Below are 17,351 nucleotides of genomic sequence, written 5' to 3' on the forward strand. Positions count from 1 at the left end.
GGGGAGAAGACAAATCCTACCTCTGTCATGGCAAAGTTTGGCCAGTGAGTTCCAGAAGATTTAGGAAATACTGCAGTAAACAAAATCAAGGGGAGGTCACCTTTGCCTGGTGTCTCTGTTCTAAAGGTACCTGTGTAACCACCTGTGATGTCTGTCCACCGAGGTGAGAAGGTTTTCTCTGGCTCTAAGGACAGCACATGCTCCTCCAATATATTCTTAATGCTGTCAACTGAGCTGCTGCAGCCTCGAGAGACAGCTTCAATTCAATCCAATGTGCACAAAGCAAACAATGAGGAAAAACAGCATAATGGGAAAGGGAACAGGATGGGCAAATGCCTGCCCATTTAATTCTGTCTCCAATTAGAATCTTCAGTGCTGTCAACATATTTGAGAAGTATATTCACTATAGGATTCCTCAACATCAAGAACTGCTTTCCTCTCAGATCTCCAAGTAACTTTCTTACCATCTCCTTCAAACTTCAGTCACTACAACATTAAATTAAACCCACTTAGAAACAGAATCCAGAAATTTGGCACGGGACCTCAGTGGTGAGGAAACAATGCCCTGTGGAGCCATCCTAAGCAATGTGTTTTAACCTTTGCAAGTCTGAAATTTCCAGCGTTCGTTTGACAACCCCTGGATCTGAGACAGCAAAGAGGAGGAGAGCAGCAAGTCCTGTGAACAGAATGGGGTGAGGGAGGAGGGAGGCAGCTAACTGGCTCTTCGCAGTTCTATCCAGACTCTCCTCTCATCTTCATGCACACAAAATATAATAAAAACTAAGAATAAAAACTAAGCCCATGATGTACAAAAACGTGTCAATAGGGGGAGGAGGAAGGTGTCAGTTACTCAGTTCTGTGTGTCTCATCACCTTCATTAGCTTATAAATTATTCTCCTCTCCATTGCTTCCTTCAGAGAGGAGGGACGATTCTTCTGCAGCCAATCAGCTGGATGGGTTTTGGTTTAAGCTGCTCTGGATCTTTTGGATAAGAAATGAAGGGAAGGGGAGGAATTCCTCAGAGGGAGGAGGAGTAAGAAATTCAGCAGCCACTGGCAGGAGTCACACAGGCTCCCTGAGACTTCACTTTATGGCGCTGACCCCCACGTCGCCGTCCTCCTCCTCCGACTTTAGACTGAAAAACAAGAAGATGCACTTCAGTGCACAGCAACCTCTGAATCAGAATCCAGATGGACTACACACATATCCAGAGAGCAGGAGGGCAATTGTGAATGATCAGCTTCCTACTACTGCAGGAAGGAGATAAGGCAGGCAGACACACCATGAATAAAGGAGGAGAGACAGATACCCCATGAAGTTCAGTCCTTCAAGCTGGGGAGGACCTGATTTCCCAATTTTCTGAATGCTTTACTCCCATGAGAGTCACCAGGTCCCATGGGGCTCAGCATCTGGGAAATCAAGGCCTCAGGCTCCCTTGGCTTTATGCAGAATGGAAGGAGAGACCCTGCTCCCCCTCCTTTTTAACCTTAGACTGTTCCCAGGCTCAAGCCAGCAAACCCACCATTCTCTTTTAAAGCAGCCAAATACCTTATTGCCCTCACGGATGTGGGGCTCTTCATCCAGTGCAGGCTGAGGGGAAGCAGCAAAGAGAGAGAAGCAGAGGTAAGCAAGAATAAAAGCAACACAGACTCTCAGGGGGAGGGATGAAACAGCAAGCTGGGAACATTACTTACAACCACAGTGATGCTACATCAGGACAAGGAGGAGATGGGGGATCAGTAAAAAGCCACAGGCAAATGAGAGAACCCCTGCCAGAGGGCCCTCTTTCAGCAGCCAGCCTGCCTCAAGAGGGCTTGATTTGACCAATGGCAACTAAGACAGCTAAAATTAAGAGGGGCAACACTGACCAAATCTCAAAGTCAGTTTCTGAACCTTTCACTTACTAGAAAAGTATACTAAAAGGAAAAGACCTTTCTTCTATCGGTAGTAAAGTTGATAAATAGCTCCCAAAGCCTGCAGTTAGAATTGAGTTCCTTTTAGACCAGAAAGGCCAGGTATCCTTCTCAGACAAGCTGAGCTGAGAAGTACTAACTAACAAAACAACCTGGATAAATTTCTTTCTTTAGAAAGAGGTATGTCTTTCCTTCTTGGATGTGTCCATCCTCCCTCCTTGACAGTGCAAATGACCTGTGCCTAATACTAGTACTTAGGTTGTAATTTCTCTAGTGTAGGGATGTTCTACCTCTTATTCAGAAAACAGAAACCCATTCTGTGACTGGCTGTTAGATGCTCCACTAGTTCAGCTACTGGGTGTATGGATATGCTTCTCCATTGTGAGCACAGTCAAGTCATAAAACTGGGAGTCGCTGCCAAGGGAGGCTGTGCAGTCTTCCTTCTTGGAAATTTTCAAGACATGACTGGATAAAACCCTGAGCAACCCTGGTCTGACCTCACAGCTAATCCTTCTTAGAGAAGGAGGTTAAAATAGACACTTCCTGAGGTCCAACCTGAATTGCCCCAGAACCCTAAGCTCCTAGCTGCTGAAAGGTCAGCCATGAGCAGTCATCCAGCCATCAGAGAATTCTGATTTCTGCTCTGAGACTGCTTATATTTCTCTTTGTTTCTGTGGCACATTGAGTCCCAAGGTGAGGGGACAATGCCTGTGCTTTAAGAGTACCCTTCCTCCCGTAGATGAAACCAGGATGTAAACAGCTAGGACAGACATGGTATTTTCCTCACCAATGGTTGCAGGGCAGTAGGTGTCAGTGGTGCTGCGGCTGTTGAGGGGGCCTCATCCCCAGCTGGTGGGCCCCCAGATGCTGTCCCAGCTGGGGGAACACCATCCTCTCGTTTTGTAACGGCTCCCTTCTTAGTTGACTGCATCTTGATCTGCTGTGGCTTGGAGTTCATTGGGGAGTTATTGGTGGTCTGGAGTAACTGCAAATCGCAAAGGGAGAGGCCAAAATCAGCATTAAAATACCCAGGCCAATTTGGTAAGGTTCGATGCTGCTTTTTAACAAAAAACCTCAAGAGAATTCGTACCAATAGCCATCAGGAGAAGAATGCAGCAGCAGCTGTTCAAAGAAACCTAGGCCTCTGAGCTGCCCTCAAGAACCCTTACTGGATGGAAAGGGCCACTCAGCTGAGGTGACACTCAACCCTCCACAATGTGACTCAAAGGGACCGGCTACCAGCTGGCAGAAAGAGATAGAGCCTTAAGAACCAGAGGCATCTGGCTCACCTCCCACCTTCACACTCCTTCATTCACATCAGCTAAAGACCCACCACATGACAAAGCACATTGCTTATCTGTTAACCCATGGGCTGATGTTTGTGATTGAAGGACAGCCTCTTCCCTCAATATTCCAGAGCTATCCAGATTATCCTGCTGGCTTCTCAGTGTCAAAAGTAGCTAATTGGACAAAACCAGAGTCAGACTCTTCAGCCTTTACCTTAGTGATGGTACCCACAGCTTTGGTGCGGCCTTCACGGAAGACCAGCCGCTGGTCTATGTGTAAGTATTCTGGGGTTTTGATGAAGCGGAAGTGCACCGTGGCTTTGTCCCCTGTTCTCAGGCAGTCCTTGTCCATGCTGAGAATCGTGGCTGTCTGACGGATGCTGCCACAGTGCACTGCAAATGGAATGCACAAAGGCTTTCAGCAGCCAGTGCCATTAGGGGAATAAACTCTAGAGAGACACTTAAGGCAGCTCTTGCTACTCTCTAGCTAACAGGGCCGACTTTGGAACGTAAAAAACTACTGTGTAGCAAGAACTATAGGGGTCACACAACTGCCTTTGTTCAGTCCTCAAAAAGAAAACACACATAAGCTAGAACAGTTGCCTCCAAATGGAGACTTTCCTGAAGAACCCTCAACAGAATCCTACACACCAAGCAGCTGGGCTAAAAGACTCAAAATGAGTCCTTCCATCAGCATTTGAAGCTGAACAATCTTTGCAGCATGGACATCTGTCTCAGGCAGGCTCCAAGTACACTCGGAGTCATACATCCCCTTTTTACCTACAGCCTCCCCCATTCTCTCTCAGATCCCTCCCCTCTCTCTAACACATTGCTGGCAAAGGTAAAAACACGAACTATGGCGCATATTCAGGTTCATAGACCCAGAGGAGCAAAATTATCTCAGGCTAGAATGGATACAAACTGTTACCCCTGGGAAACAAACGGTGAGACAACACTGAGACACATACCCATGGCCTGATATCGTGGGCTGATGGTGGTGGGGTGATGGAGCACCAGAATCTCTGCTTCAAACTCCCACGATGCTTGTGGATTCAGGCGGGGTGACACCATTACCATGCCTTTCCGGATGGAAGAACGCTTGATCTGAAAAGCAGAGACACAAAAAACTTGGCTGATTCTCCAGGGAAGAAAATTGCTTCTCTGGCTGACTGCATCCAGGAGGATCCTAAGGGATTTCACAGATATTAACTCATGCTCACCAAAAGGCAAAGCAAGAGCTGTTTAGCAATATGTAATGATGCTATGCAAAGGTTGCAAAAATCAAGATCAGCTGAATTTTCTAAGGAAGCTTTAGTTAGAGTGCTGGGAATGCTTGACACTGACACAGAAGTTTTGACTCAGTGATCCTTTAAAAGCAAAACAAACAGCCTGCTTGCATATTATCCAAGCAGATGATCTCTCCAAAAGTGTGATGTCTGTTAACACAACATGATAAGACTGAACACATGAAGTTTGGTATAGCTTAAATTATATCCCCTTAAAATCAGTGCAGCTTTTATTGACAGAAACCTTTTGCAAGAGGAATCACATCAAATTTTGCTAATTGTTAAACCCCAAATCATGCAGTTGGTCCTAATAGCTGAGAGGAACAGTGTAAATGCACTGTTCAGGACACTAATGCAGTTCTAGCACAAAAGGAAACTTTTCTTCCACTGCCTCCAATTTGTTAGACATCTCCAGCACTACCCCTCCTTACCTTCGGTACCACAGCTACCGCATGGCAGCTGTCAGGTGGAACAACCGGGAATGTGGGACCTGCAGAGGTTCTATGGGATTTTATTCAGTTGTGAAACAAGGCAGATGAGGTTTGCAGAAGAAGTCCTATTGCAACTGAAGTCCAGGAGCACTCAGGGGTTTAGAACTGACCATCTCACCTTTTTCAAAGCAAAGGAAGCAGTCTGGCCTCCCCGCACTTCTTTGACAGGCATTCTCTTGCGGTGAATTGACTTGACAGCAATAGGTAGGAAGTTGCCAAGGGGATCTGGTCCCAGCAGCAGGGTGTCATTTAGCTTGATGAGGCCTCTCAGTGTTGTCCCAGACACCACTGTTCCTACACCCTACACCAAGAAAGGAAAAACAGTAACTGGGGTTACTCGACCATGCCAGCAGAAAAGCTCTACAACTCCCCTCTCTAGGAAGGTAGCTTCCTCATCCTAGAAGAGGCAGAAAATTCTTCCAAATAGCAGGCCCCTTACCGGGACAGAGTAAGTATCATCTATCTGGAATTCTGCTGGCTCTTCTTCCCTGTAACTGGTCCGTGGAGACAAGAGATTAAGAAACATCTTCAGCAAATCTAGGTTCTCCCCAGTGACATTGGAAATCTGGAAAATGGGGCACATCCTGTAAAGGGAAATTGATGAAAATGGAGTTAGCTCACATCCCTGCCTGGGACTCCACGTGTAGGAAACATCCAAAATCTTGGGACTGAATTCAATACACAGTGCTAGGAAGGGAGAGGTTGGCAAGCAGTCAGATGCACAACACCCCACTTCTGAAAAACAGTAACATTGCCTCTGCCTTCTAATCACATTCAGGAAAAGGTGCAAAGTTCCAGGACTGAAGGAAGCCGAATACCCTGCTATCTTCTGCAGATTGCCCAGAAGCAGCCTCTCACTTGTCTCAGAGAGGGGAACACAAGCAGGTCAACCTCAGAATCAATACATTCTTATGGAATCAACACACCACATGGCAGATGCAACCTTCACACATCTAAACAATGAGACTCTCTTTCTGAATCTTCTCACCCAGTCTCCAAATAGGATCAAAAGAGAAACAACTCTCCTCTACTCCCGTTACCTCTCTGAGCTGAAGTTGGAGGCTGTTACAATGACATCATCCTTGCTCTGAACCAGCACGGGAATCTTCCTGCACCCTGGGGACTTCAGCAGTCGCTGTAACAGCTTCAGGGTTTCTTAAAGGGTGAAATGAATATTGTTAGGGAAGCATCTCCCATCTTTGCAGATTGCTTTCGTGGAGTCTCTCCCCAAAGGGAGACTGGTGCTTTTGCCACAAATAGACAGGAGAAGATGGCTAAAGGTGTGTGAGTGAGACTACGAGTTTGCTGCAGCCCAGGTGGGTCTTAGGAGCCATTCCATCTTCCATTTCATGCCATACATGTTTGCATCTGCAAGTGCAATGCTGTGACTTTTTATAGCTGTCTATTAAATAACTTGAAGCGTTAAAATATATTTCCTCTTCCTAGAAGGGGCTTTCCATATTGAAATCAATGAAACCCAACAGCACTCAGGAACTGAAATATTTGAGAACATGTGAAATAGAAATCAATTTTGACCACACAAAACTTGGCACACTTTCCCTCATAATCAACCTGCCCTAGCAGGTTAGAGAAGTATGAAAGGGGTAAAGGTCACCGTCACAGACTAAGACAGTGTAGGTGGACCAGATCCAGAAATAAGTATTTTGGGAAAAATCACACGGCTCCCAACTTTGATCTTTTGCCTCTTTTAAATGTATTTTCTAATCCTCATATTTATTAGCCAGCAGGGGCATTAACCTGATGCACTGGCATCAGCCTCCTGCAAAATGCCTTACAACAAAGGAGGGGGAAAAAAAGGCTGGTAAGGGCTTAAAAGAGCAAATCATTTATATTCTACAATTGTCATCCAATTAGATGGGTTTTGTGAACAAATAATTGCCTATGTGAAAGTAATGTTTTGGATACAGAAACACAAACATCTAATCATGCCATCTGCTCTTCACAGATACATTTGAGTCAAATCTTGTGTCTAATTTAAACAGAACATGACATGGGAGTGGCTTCTCCCAAAAGCAGTTCTTCTCACCCTGAGCCAAATGTTCTCCTTTCCAGTTATTATCTTATGGTCAGGCCATACATTTATTTGCCAAACATATATTATAGAGACATTTAGATTATCTTCTGATCACATGCATCTGTTTACTTGAAACATATTTAGGATTTTTACAATAATTAACTAACCACAGACAATGAACTAACCACAGACAGTATCAGGAGCATTTATTTTCCTGATTCTTAGGACTGATTATAAAAAAAACCCCCACCATTGCTGAAATGAATCACAGCATGTTCCTGAAGGTGTGGGAAACACATCAAAAGAATTTTAAAGGAGAGAGTTGCTCCCAGCCTGAAGAAAGTGTAGGTTAAAGGGATACTGCTGGGGTTAGAGGTGCTGCTTTAAGTGCTGCTGAGACAAAAACTGACTAGCCCCTGCTGCTCACTGCCATCTCCATTTGTGTCTAGTCCAGCCCATGTACGCAGCTACTTTGAACCATGATTTATGAAGTGCTGGTTATGAAGTTCAGACAGCGGAAGGAGCTGCTGTAGTTAATGCCAGTGTATCTGAGAAGTGCCCAGGTGAGCAGGATGTAACAAGCAGCTGTCCCTTCAGCTAACAGCTGGTAAACAAGTTTGATCACAGCTTAAGATCACATTCAAACTGTGGGCAAGGAGGAAAGCAGCTTTCAAGAGAACTTCCAGACTTTCCCTGCAGACTTAAAATACCCAGAGAGAAAGCAAAGCCACAACTCTAACTGTATGCTTCCCCCTTTAAAGCTCAATTGAGCAAAACCCTGCAGAAACATTTCCAGATTGCCCAGCTGAGTCCCCCAGTTTGGGTAATTTTGAAACAGTGACTGTGAGTGAACTGCCTGCAAAACGGGCCAGGAAAAAGGATAGATTTCTGGAAGGTGTTTAAGATGCAGCCAAAACAGATAAAGCAGCTTTCCTCCAGCAGCAATTCCTCAACCCAAGCAGAGAACAACAGCACATTCAGAGGCAAGAAAAAGCCCTGGAAAGAGCTTGCAGGACTCACCTTGCAGGATGTTGGCAGGGCACATGTCGATCTTGGTCACTACAACAAAGACAGGAACATTAAGTGCAAGTGCCAGGCCCAAGTGCTCCTTGGTCATTCCAACAATCCCAGCATTACTGCCAACCTACACCAGGGATACAAGATAGAGGGATGAAAATGTTATTCCTCCAGTAAGCTGGGTTACAGAGAAAGTCTTGTGTTAGACATGAAGTAGGCTGTGATTAGGTTGTAGATGTGTCTCTGCGATGGTATGAGCAGAGCCAGCTGATTTCTAACGCTGTTGGACAGTGGCTAAGGACTAATTTCTCCTTGGTTTTAACAAGGTTTTCTGGAATTTAAAAATCTTTCCGTTTTCAAGAACCATATATCTTGGGCCCGGCCTGGATGGACAGTCCGGGGGCACTTGCATCAGAGTCCTGATGAGATACCCACAGCAGCTTCTGCTCTCCACTTCTGGGAAATGCTGCCTTCCCTCCACAACCCCACAGGGACTTTGCAGTAGTTTAGAAATTGAGGCTATTAAAGCCGTGAACAGTCCCACTCCTGCTGGTACAATACATTCTTCTTGCTACCTACCATAAGCATGCAGAAGTCTGGTAAATGGCCGGTCATGCCAAAGACAGTAGTTTTCAGGTACTTCTCGTGACCAGCCAGGTCAATGAAAGTAATGACCTTGGTGGATTTCTCACAGATCTTTGTCCATTCCAAGCTGCCACCGTGGCTGTCAGGCTTGTTCACCACGTTGCCCTCACTGTCGAAGCCCAGAATGTCATTGCCCACACTGCTGGTGCGTCCTGACTCAATCTCATGCTTATGGCGGAACAGTTTTTGCCGAGCAAAGCCTCGGCCATTGTCTAGTTCACCATGTGTCAAGACACCCAGCAATGTGCTCTTTCCTGCATCCACATTGCCAACCACTGCTACCCTAGAGGGGAAAGCAAAAAGGAACCTGGTAAAAAATAATACCTGAAGAAACAAACAAGCAATCAAAAAAAAACCCAGACATCACTGCTCATGCAAATAACGAGTTTGTTCTCCCTAAACTTCAAACATAGATTCAAAAATCCTAGACCTTTACACGCAGAAATTCTTTCATAGTTATTAGTTGACAGTGGAGATCCCGCACTCTGAGGAGCGGGATGTGAAAGACTGTGGAAACACATCACTGGTGTCCAGAACACAGTCAGACATTGCTTGATGCCATGCAGCATATCTCTTCCAGCTCCTAGTTTCTGCAATCCAACATACACACCGTGCCAAATAAAAAGAAAGACTAAATCCCTAGTTGGTCTGGAGTATCTCTGCCTTCCTCGTATTCCTCACACTGCAATAGCACCGGGTGCTAGGGAGAGCACAGGAATTTAAATTGCTGTTCCCAGAAAAGGAAAAGCTCAAACAATGAAAGATTTGTGGGGAAAACCCTCTCCTACAGCAAACTCCTTCCTTGACTCCGATAAAGATGGTTATTATGGCTGTTGGCAAATGTTGGAAAACCATTCCATCCAGGTCTGGGCAGACTCTCAAGTCATGTTACACAAGCTATTATATGTTCATTAAACGGTGACTTGGATCATCATAGTCTTGGAATAGAATTGAACCCTTAGTCAAAAGCACTGTGTTCCAGCAGCGTGCATACATGTACACACATACAGACACATGTGCACGTGACTCCCTACCTGGATTCCAGCACACAAAAGATCCCCAAACTGCGAAGCTGTCACCCAGACAGCAACAGCCCTTAGCTAAACACAGGCAAACCTCCACAAACAGTTTGTCCACAAAACCGACAGCAACAACAACAAAATGGCAATTTTGTTAGCAAGGAGTGGCCAAGCTCAATTCCCTTTGTTGGGTAGCTACAACACCCAGACTCAAATCAGCGTTGCTGGCTCAGCATCACACACTGCTCACAGGGTAAAAATGCAGCTGGGCTGCTGACTAACCCTGTCTCCACCCGGCTCCTCACCTGACCTCCAGGAAGTCGTTGTCACCCACACGTTTCCGAACCAGGTAGTCGCGCACCTTTCCCCCCGCCTCCTGGTGTTCCCGCAGGAGGATCACGTCTGCCTCGATCTGCTCTGCCATGCTCTTCAACGTGGCATAGGATGCTTCCATGTCTGCCTCACTCAGACCATATTCAGTCCCATCTAGTGTGATGTTGGGGAGACAAAGGACAGTCAGTGAGCACCACCCCGCAATGGCCAGCAGCAGTGTCATTCTGCCTCGGACTTTCACACTGATTGGAATTTATATGTGGACTGGAAATGTCAGCCACGTAAACAGAATAAGCACCCTTTGCCCCAAATGAAAGAGGACTGTCTTCATGCTAAATCTTGAAAGATACTAGAAAAGCAATATCTTTCATCTAGACGAGCTTTCTTCATAATTTCTATGAGCAAACACTTAGGGATTGGCAAGAAAGAAGCATTTCTGTCTAATTCCCTTACTTCACATGCTGAAGGTAGTTTGTGTGCAGTCACATGCTGAAGGTACTTCGCATGCCATTTACTTCAGTCAGATAAAACATTTTCTCTCACATTGTAATCGAGGAAAAAGCATTAACAAAAGGAAAGTTCTGTCTGAAATATCACCACAATTAGCCAGTGAATGTGGGACCAATTTAAACAATCAGCTTATTTTATAAAACCACATCCCAAGTACACATTTTCTGCAAGTCTGCCCTGCACAGCAGTTTCTTTAGAATCCTACATTCTCCAGTTAAAACAATGTTTTTGGCACGTCTCATTGCCTTCACCCTGGCACTTGCAAGAATTGCTGACAGAAAAAAACAAGGAGGCACTGCTGCCTCTGAACAGCTCACCCAAGCAAAGAATTAAAAGTGAGAGCAAGCCAGTGGCAACTACCTAGACACTTTCAAGGCCACCACAGCTCTTGGCTCCTTTCGTAACCCACATGTTGAGAAGCTGCATGGATTTCAGACCAGAATCTCCTCTGTGGGTAAATAAACCAACAACCAAAGGCAGAGAGCTACACTGCACCTGGATGACCAAAGCTATTGCTGTATGCGCATTCATATGCATGGCTGACTCATCAGCTGGTGAGCAGTAACTGCAGTTTGCGTGAACTAATCAGCATTTTAACTACTGCACAGCTCTCCAACAAGTAGAGTTGCTGGGTGATTTCCAACCTAGCTCAGGAGCGGGCTGAGAAGCTGTTGAGATGGTGGAGAAAACAAAAAGCATCATGGCTGGGGTCTTGAGTTGTAGAAGGGGAAGGAGAAGTAGAGGACATGAGAGGGTAAGAGCCAAGGGATAAATGAAAGGGTCACTCCTGATGAAGCAGTGAGCTTCCTGGCAGTCTTGCTTCTCAGTCATCCAAGCTGGGTACCCATGATGATCAAAATCACAGACACTCGAATGAGAAGGAGTGACAGTGGTAGGGATATCAAGATTTTTTCTGCTGGGGATCTTTTCTATAAATCGGACACAATAGCCATCTTCCTTGACTGCACAGCAACCCAAAATGAAGTTAGAAGTTTTAGCTTGTATTTTAAGAAAAAAAAATGCCTACTTCTAAGTACATCAGTGCAACAACCACCAGTTAACACCCTCACAAGGTACCCTAAAAGAGAAAGCTGTTATTAGCCTGACTAGCTAGATCTTTGCTGCAGATGTGGTTATCCCAAACACCAAGGATTCAGACTACATGAGGGAAATTCACTTGGAGAGAAGAACATTATGCCTGTGATATTGCCTGTATGACCACTGGCCTTTTCTAGGCTTCTCTTCTATGCTGGCTGCTTCAAAAAACACCAAGAAATCCCCAAAAGCACACAGTTCTGAGGCAACACAGCTCTCTCCCTCCATTATCTCAGACAACCCTGGCAGTGACAACCAGGTTTTATATTCTTCCTCAAACATCATAACTAGCAGAATGTCTGATCATAACAACTTGATGCCCAGCAGATATCTAAGCTATTTGAAATGTGCCTTTAGCCTTGTGATAGCCATAGACAAGCTTTTTGCATTCAGAGAAAGAAACTTCAATTTCAAGCAAGGCCATGTTCAATACCAGCATCAGATGTAAATATTCACATTATGGAGAAGACCAAAAGGTAATCCATGCTAACTGCTAAAATCTGGAAAGGCAAATCAGTCACACCCAAGTTAGTGTGACAAATAAAGGTTTCATGCTGAGAAAAGGGAAACCTTTCTTTCCATAGTACAGACACACACTAACAAAGTAAGTCAGCAGCATATATTTTGGCTATCCAAAGTATCTCAGATACATTCCTGTGGGTTAAAAATATCTTTATTTAAAATGGAGAAGTGAACAAAACCAGACAGAACAAGACCCCTATCGAGCACTGAGGATGCCTGTACTAAAACTGTTACTGTAATTTCAGATCCTTCATCTTCTCCTGGGGTGCCTTATTTCCAAAAAAAACACTTGTATGATTTTATATAAAAAATACGTTTAGCTCCACTACATAAGACAGTTGCTGGCAGGAATAAAATAAAAGAACCTGTCCCACATGTTCTGCTGTACTTTATGGAGGTTTCCAAGTTCCAAACAGCAGTCCAGATAGATGAACTAGGTTTTTCTTATAATTGCAATGGCTTTTGTTGTTTTCCTGAGGAAGATACACTCACCGGATCCTTGACCGATGACATAGATGGTCTCCCCACATCCCTCATCAATTCTCTCTGACATCTGCCGGAGCAAACTGTCATATTGCTCTGAAGTTGGACTCACCATCACCAGCTGGAAAAAAGATTGAATATCCATTTGCAGATGTCAAGCAAACAATTTCAAAACCAGCTTCAGTTATAAGGACAATCGATCCATGTACTTTATTGAAAGAGAAGAGCTCTTTCTCAAGGACCGCTTTTTGGTGGTTTGCTTTCAGTTGTTTTTATTAAACCAGCTTCACTGACAGCTATTTCCTTGTGACACTGCACAAGGTTATTTGTCTGAGCTCAGAGTTCATTTATGTTGCAAGATACACTTCACGTAAGAATACCAAGCGTCTCTTTTTGAAGTAACCAATGTTTAAAAGCCACTTTTAAGTGAACATCCCACTTCTACTTCTGTGTAATACACGTTTCCATGCAAGGAAAACAAAGGGGAGGAAATATTTCCTCCAAAGAAACTCCTTAACTGGGTATTCCAGAATCCACTGCAAACAGTGCTGCTGCTCCCCTAAAGCATGACAGGACAGCCAGAGGAAATCAGCCAGACCTCACTGTGGAGCACACCTAGGCACCAAAACTAGAGCATCTCTTAAGTCTTTCACACACTTGATCCCCCCTTTTGTTTTCTGATCGGGCAGAAGGGAATGAGAGAACACGAATAAGCACTATTTTTAAACTCCAAACAAAACGTCAAGTACTTCACGCCACAGTGCTGAGACACAGAGATACAAAGCACTTTGTATGAGCATTTTCAGGCAATTCACCACTGGAGAGCTGCAGTTTTGCAAGCCAGCAGCTGTGTTACCAATAAGCTTTGACTGCAGTTGTTCCAACAACCACAACTTCCTTTGACCTCCCCTACAGAGGCAGCAAGAGAAGCAAAAAGTGGACAGAAACAAAGTGGAAAATGAAGACAAGACAACATCGCTTCAGGATTTTTCTTATAACAGCTGAGGACACTTGCACAGACTGGTCACAATGGTGGCACGGCAGTGGCAGACTAAGGACACCTTCCATCACCCATTCAGGGCCAATTGGCCACCTGCTTCCTGACTGCCTACAGATATAAATCTGTTGGTGGCTGCTACAGTGGCTCACTACATGTTGCAATTGAAATATGCATTTCTGCTAAAACAAGCACTTTTGGTACAATTTGTAAAGTCTACCACCTACCAATAGCCCTGTGGATAGGTACACTTGTGCCACGCTACAACGCTCAATGAAATCTATACTTCCACTAGCTGTTCTTTCATACACAGTCTGAAATCATGCCCAGAACAATGTACTTTCCTTTACTACACATGAAGGCCAATGTGAAATCTATGCTAGATTTTCCTAAAACACATGGTTTGCAGCAGTTCATAATGATTACATCTTCAAGCCTGCCCAACATTTTCTATTAACACAGCCTGACTTGCTAGCACAGCTAAACACAATGTGTATTCAAGGAAGAACTACCCCTACTACCTACATAGTTGATGAAGACCTTTGTTAGGAATTTAGAGTGTAAGGGAACCCAATCCCCCACACGTAACATTTCAGCAGTTTTCAAAACTATAGCAATACACGCCTCTGGAAAACTGAAGCACGGACAGCAAGTGGTTAAGCCTGGTTAGAAGGTTTAAGGCAGCCAAAGTAACAGTCTCTTCAAATGTTAAGGGTCTCACAAAGCATGTACATGATGGATGTGTCTGCAAGGGCCAGGCAGCTACAAAAGAGACCTTCACGTGCCTCTTTTAGACACATGCCCTACCTAAGCCTTTTAACTACTCGGCATGGTCTGCAAAGAGTAGCAAAGCACTCCAATCTGGAAGGCCACAGTCTTTTTACTTCATACCACGAATGTCTGAGTTTTGCCTTTATTATTTGTTCCTTTGGGTTTGTTTTCTTCTTAAAGGAGACCACTGGATTTAGATGAAAACCAGCAACTGTTTGGAGGCTTGATCAGGACGGGAATGAAGCCTGTGCGTTGATACGTAGAGCTTGTTTTGCCCAGCAAAGCACTTTCAGGAATTCCTGGAAGCATAGCAGACAGGCTCACCTGTCTGTTTAGGCTAGTGCACTAACACAGCTCAGGGACTCGGGAAGATGTATTAAATAGGCTGTCATATGCATAAAGATCAACAAAATAATGGAGGCCACCAGTATAGAGCCACACTAACTTCAGTTTCTTCAAGTCTCATCGCCAGCTTTATTTCCCTATGAGTTCAAATGCTTCAGCAGTGTGAGGGGGCAGGGTGTTACCTAAAACATGAGGGGACATTTCAGATGAGCAGCTTGCTGTCACCTTTCTTCACGGTGCCAGGCAGGAGGGCCCAGGGCTCAAACAGCACGATACCCACACACATCAGCTCAAAACACTGTTCCCCCTACCCTGCTGCTTTCACTACCAGGCAAAGGTGCTGCAGAAGGGTGTTCCACAGGTAGATTGCCTCCAAAGCCTACCCCAGGACCGATGAAGCTTACAGATGATACGGTGTAGCAGGACTTCAAGAGAAGGATGTGTAGAACAAATAGCATTTTTCATGGATCACACCTTCCAGTGTCGTTCAGTGTTTCTAATGGCTGCTTCTGCACCCACAGCCAGTTCTGCCGTTTCCTAGGTCACTGCAAGACTTTACTTTCTGTTTTGAAGATCTCTTCAGCTAGCTTCCTGGACACAGGGAGCCTGTTCTTTGCCATCTCCTTGGTCAAAGAGACGCCCTCCATCTTGGCCTCTCTGATTTTTAGCTTTGAGCAATCCCCTCCATGTTTGCACTACATATCTGTGTTTTTCAGAGGTTTTCACAAAGTCAAAAATTTCCATTTTTGTTCTTTCCACTTTGCCAGGCATTGAGCAGTTAACAGTAGGAGCCATGTGGGGTCTAGCAACCTCAGATTTCCTATAGGGCAAAAAAAGTAACAACCAGTTATTGTTTTATTCTCATGACACCAGAAGGAAATATATCTCACAAGTTTGAGATGGCATCTCTAAAGTCCCTTCCCAATCTCTGGGGAGAGGTGGCTTTCCCACCTTTCCTCTGATCAGCTTTGGTATTAACATACACTAGAGGTGGGTAATGGCTACAGCTGTATGAGCATACTCCAGGAGGACAAGTTGGACAGTGCAATTTCAAGAAACCAGTGAGACTGAGCTCAGGGTGTATCAGCCCTACTACAGGCAGTCCTTAGAAAAGAAGCATCCCATACCCATGAGGTGGGCGAACAATAAAGATTAAGGGTAAACGAAATATTATGTGGTATGTAGTACTGATCTTTATTGGAATAACACAGCCTGACACTTTACATGGCTGGAAGGCCACCACCAGCCATTGGGAATTCAGGGAAAAGGCACCTTTTGTAATATCATATTTTGCTTCCTGTTTCCTGTGGACATACATAGTTCAAGTGCTAATAATGTTCTGTTGCCAATGTAGATCTAATGTAAGTATCAGCTCTTCACTAATAGCCTTGTGAGATACAGTTTTATCCTGAAAGATGATCACTACTGCAGTGTGTTAGTAATGAAGGGAAAATAAACACCCACTAAGATCAACATGATAATGAATTTGTCCTGATAAATGGAAGTGTTTGCTTGACCAGCTGACAAGATGCACTTAATAACTGAACCCCAAAGTGTTCCTCTCTAAAAAAAGCACACCCTACAATGAACACCCTGGGGGAGAACAGTGAGAAACGTATGTAACACAGTGAGGGGTGGGTCACACAGGACAGAGGTAGCAACTAGCAAACAAACAGACTGCAGTGAGAATCACCCGTTTAAGCAGGAATTGAAGGGCAGCAATTCAACTGGGAAGACAGGAAAGATGGGGGATCAGGAGGGAGGGGCACATTATCTTCTGCATTCTCACCATATGGGATTACTGTTTTGAGCACATAGCAGAAGAGTAACTTGGAGAGACAGGGCAGAGCTCACAGGCTTAGCTCTCACCCAAGATAAGGATGAATGAAAGGTCTAGGGAAAAGACAGCAGCTGTACATTGCTGTATGGAAAAGTAACTTGTAATAAAGGTCAAAACCATGCTTACCTATCACTTCCTGTGCCTGCAGATATCTAGGAATGGGAGACAGGCTGACAACACAAATGGAGATTGCAGGAGAAACACATTCCTCTCTCTTCGTCAAGAGTTTTGGTCGGGTTCCTGGCTGTCAAGAATCAGTGACACAGCCCTCGGCGTCCTCCTGTGCCCTCTTCCAGATCAGCCACGTCCAAGACAAAGCAGAGATCAATACTGGCATCCTGTATCAAAATCTTGTCCAGCTCATAAAGGCATGAGCAGGTGGCTCAATAGACACTGCCGGCTTGATTTCTGTTCTTTACTATCTTATAAGACATCTTCGTAACATTTGTTTTAATACAGCACCACATTGTAAAATATTCGGTCATCTCCTCAAAAACATTTCCACACCCACACACCACAACTCCTCTTTCTCCATTTTTCCATGAGGGCAAGAAAACCCAGGACTTTGGAACAACTCCAGATGGAAGCATGAAGAGGAGGGATGTCAGAAAACCAGGAGAATATACCAGCTATGCTGACTTCTGGATCACATAGTTACAAGTGTACCAAACCAAGTTTTCAGGATACTTTGGAGTGGGAGATGCCACCACGATACATCAAACCCTTGGCAGCAGAAGGTAACAGTTAAAGAGACCACCCAACG

At 44.7% G+C, this 17,351-nt stretch overlaps 1 protein-coding gene across 1 annotated transcript; it reads right to left on the reverse strand.

Annotated features, from left to right (window-relative positions):
* Positions 1-481: 481 nt before the first annotated feature.
* Positions 482-12,750, reverse strand: GTPBP1 (GTP binding protein 1). Its single transcript, XM_010019749.1, has 11 exons — positions 12,645-12,750; positions 9,998-10,178; positions 8,608-8,956; positions 8,032-8,155; positions 6,017-6,131; positions 5,416-5,560; positions 5,095-5,277; positions 4,168-4,303; positions 3,414-3,592; positions 2,701-2,898; positions 482-1,135 (listed from the first exon to the last, which is right to left on the reverse strand). The coding sequence occupies exons 1-11, from the start codon at positions 12,748-12,750 to the stop codon at positions 1,043-1,045; spliced, it is 1,809 nt and encodes a 602-aa protein (XP_010018051.1). The 3' UTR covers positions 482-1,042.
* Positions 12,751-17,351: the final 4,601 nt, after the last annotated feature.

Source organism: Nestor notabilis, unplaced genomic scaffold (genome assembly GCF_000696875.1).
Source record: "Nestor notabilis isolate BGI_N333 unplaced genomic scaffold, ASM69687v1 scaffold32498, whole genome shotgun sequence".
Taxonomy (NCBI): Eukaryota; Metazoa; Chordata; class Aves; order Psittaciformes; family Psittacidae; genus Nestor; species Nestor notabilis.

Excerpts from the sequence above, each read along its gene's own strand:
- GTPBP1 (XM_010019749.1), bottom strand. The coding sequence starts at position 12,750 with ATGGTGAGTCCAACTTCAGAGCAATATGACAGTTTGCTCCGGCAGATG. Across the intron at positions 5,278-5,415 it reads ATGATACTTACTCTGTCCCG|GGTGTAGGAACAGTGGTGTC; the intron begins GTAAGGGGCCTG and ends TTCTTGGTGTAG. Across the intron at positions 2,899-3,413 it reads CTGTGGGTACCATCACTAAG|TTACTCCAGACCACCAATAA; the intron begins GTAAAGGCTGAA and ends TGCGATTTGCAG.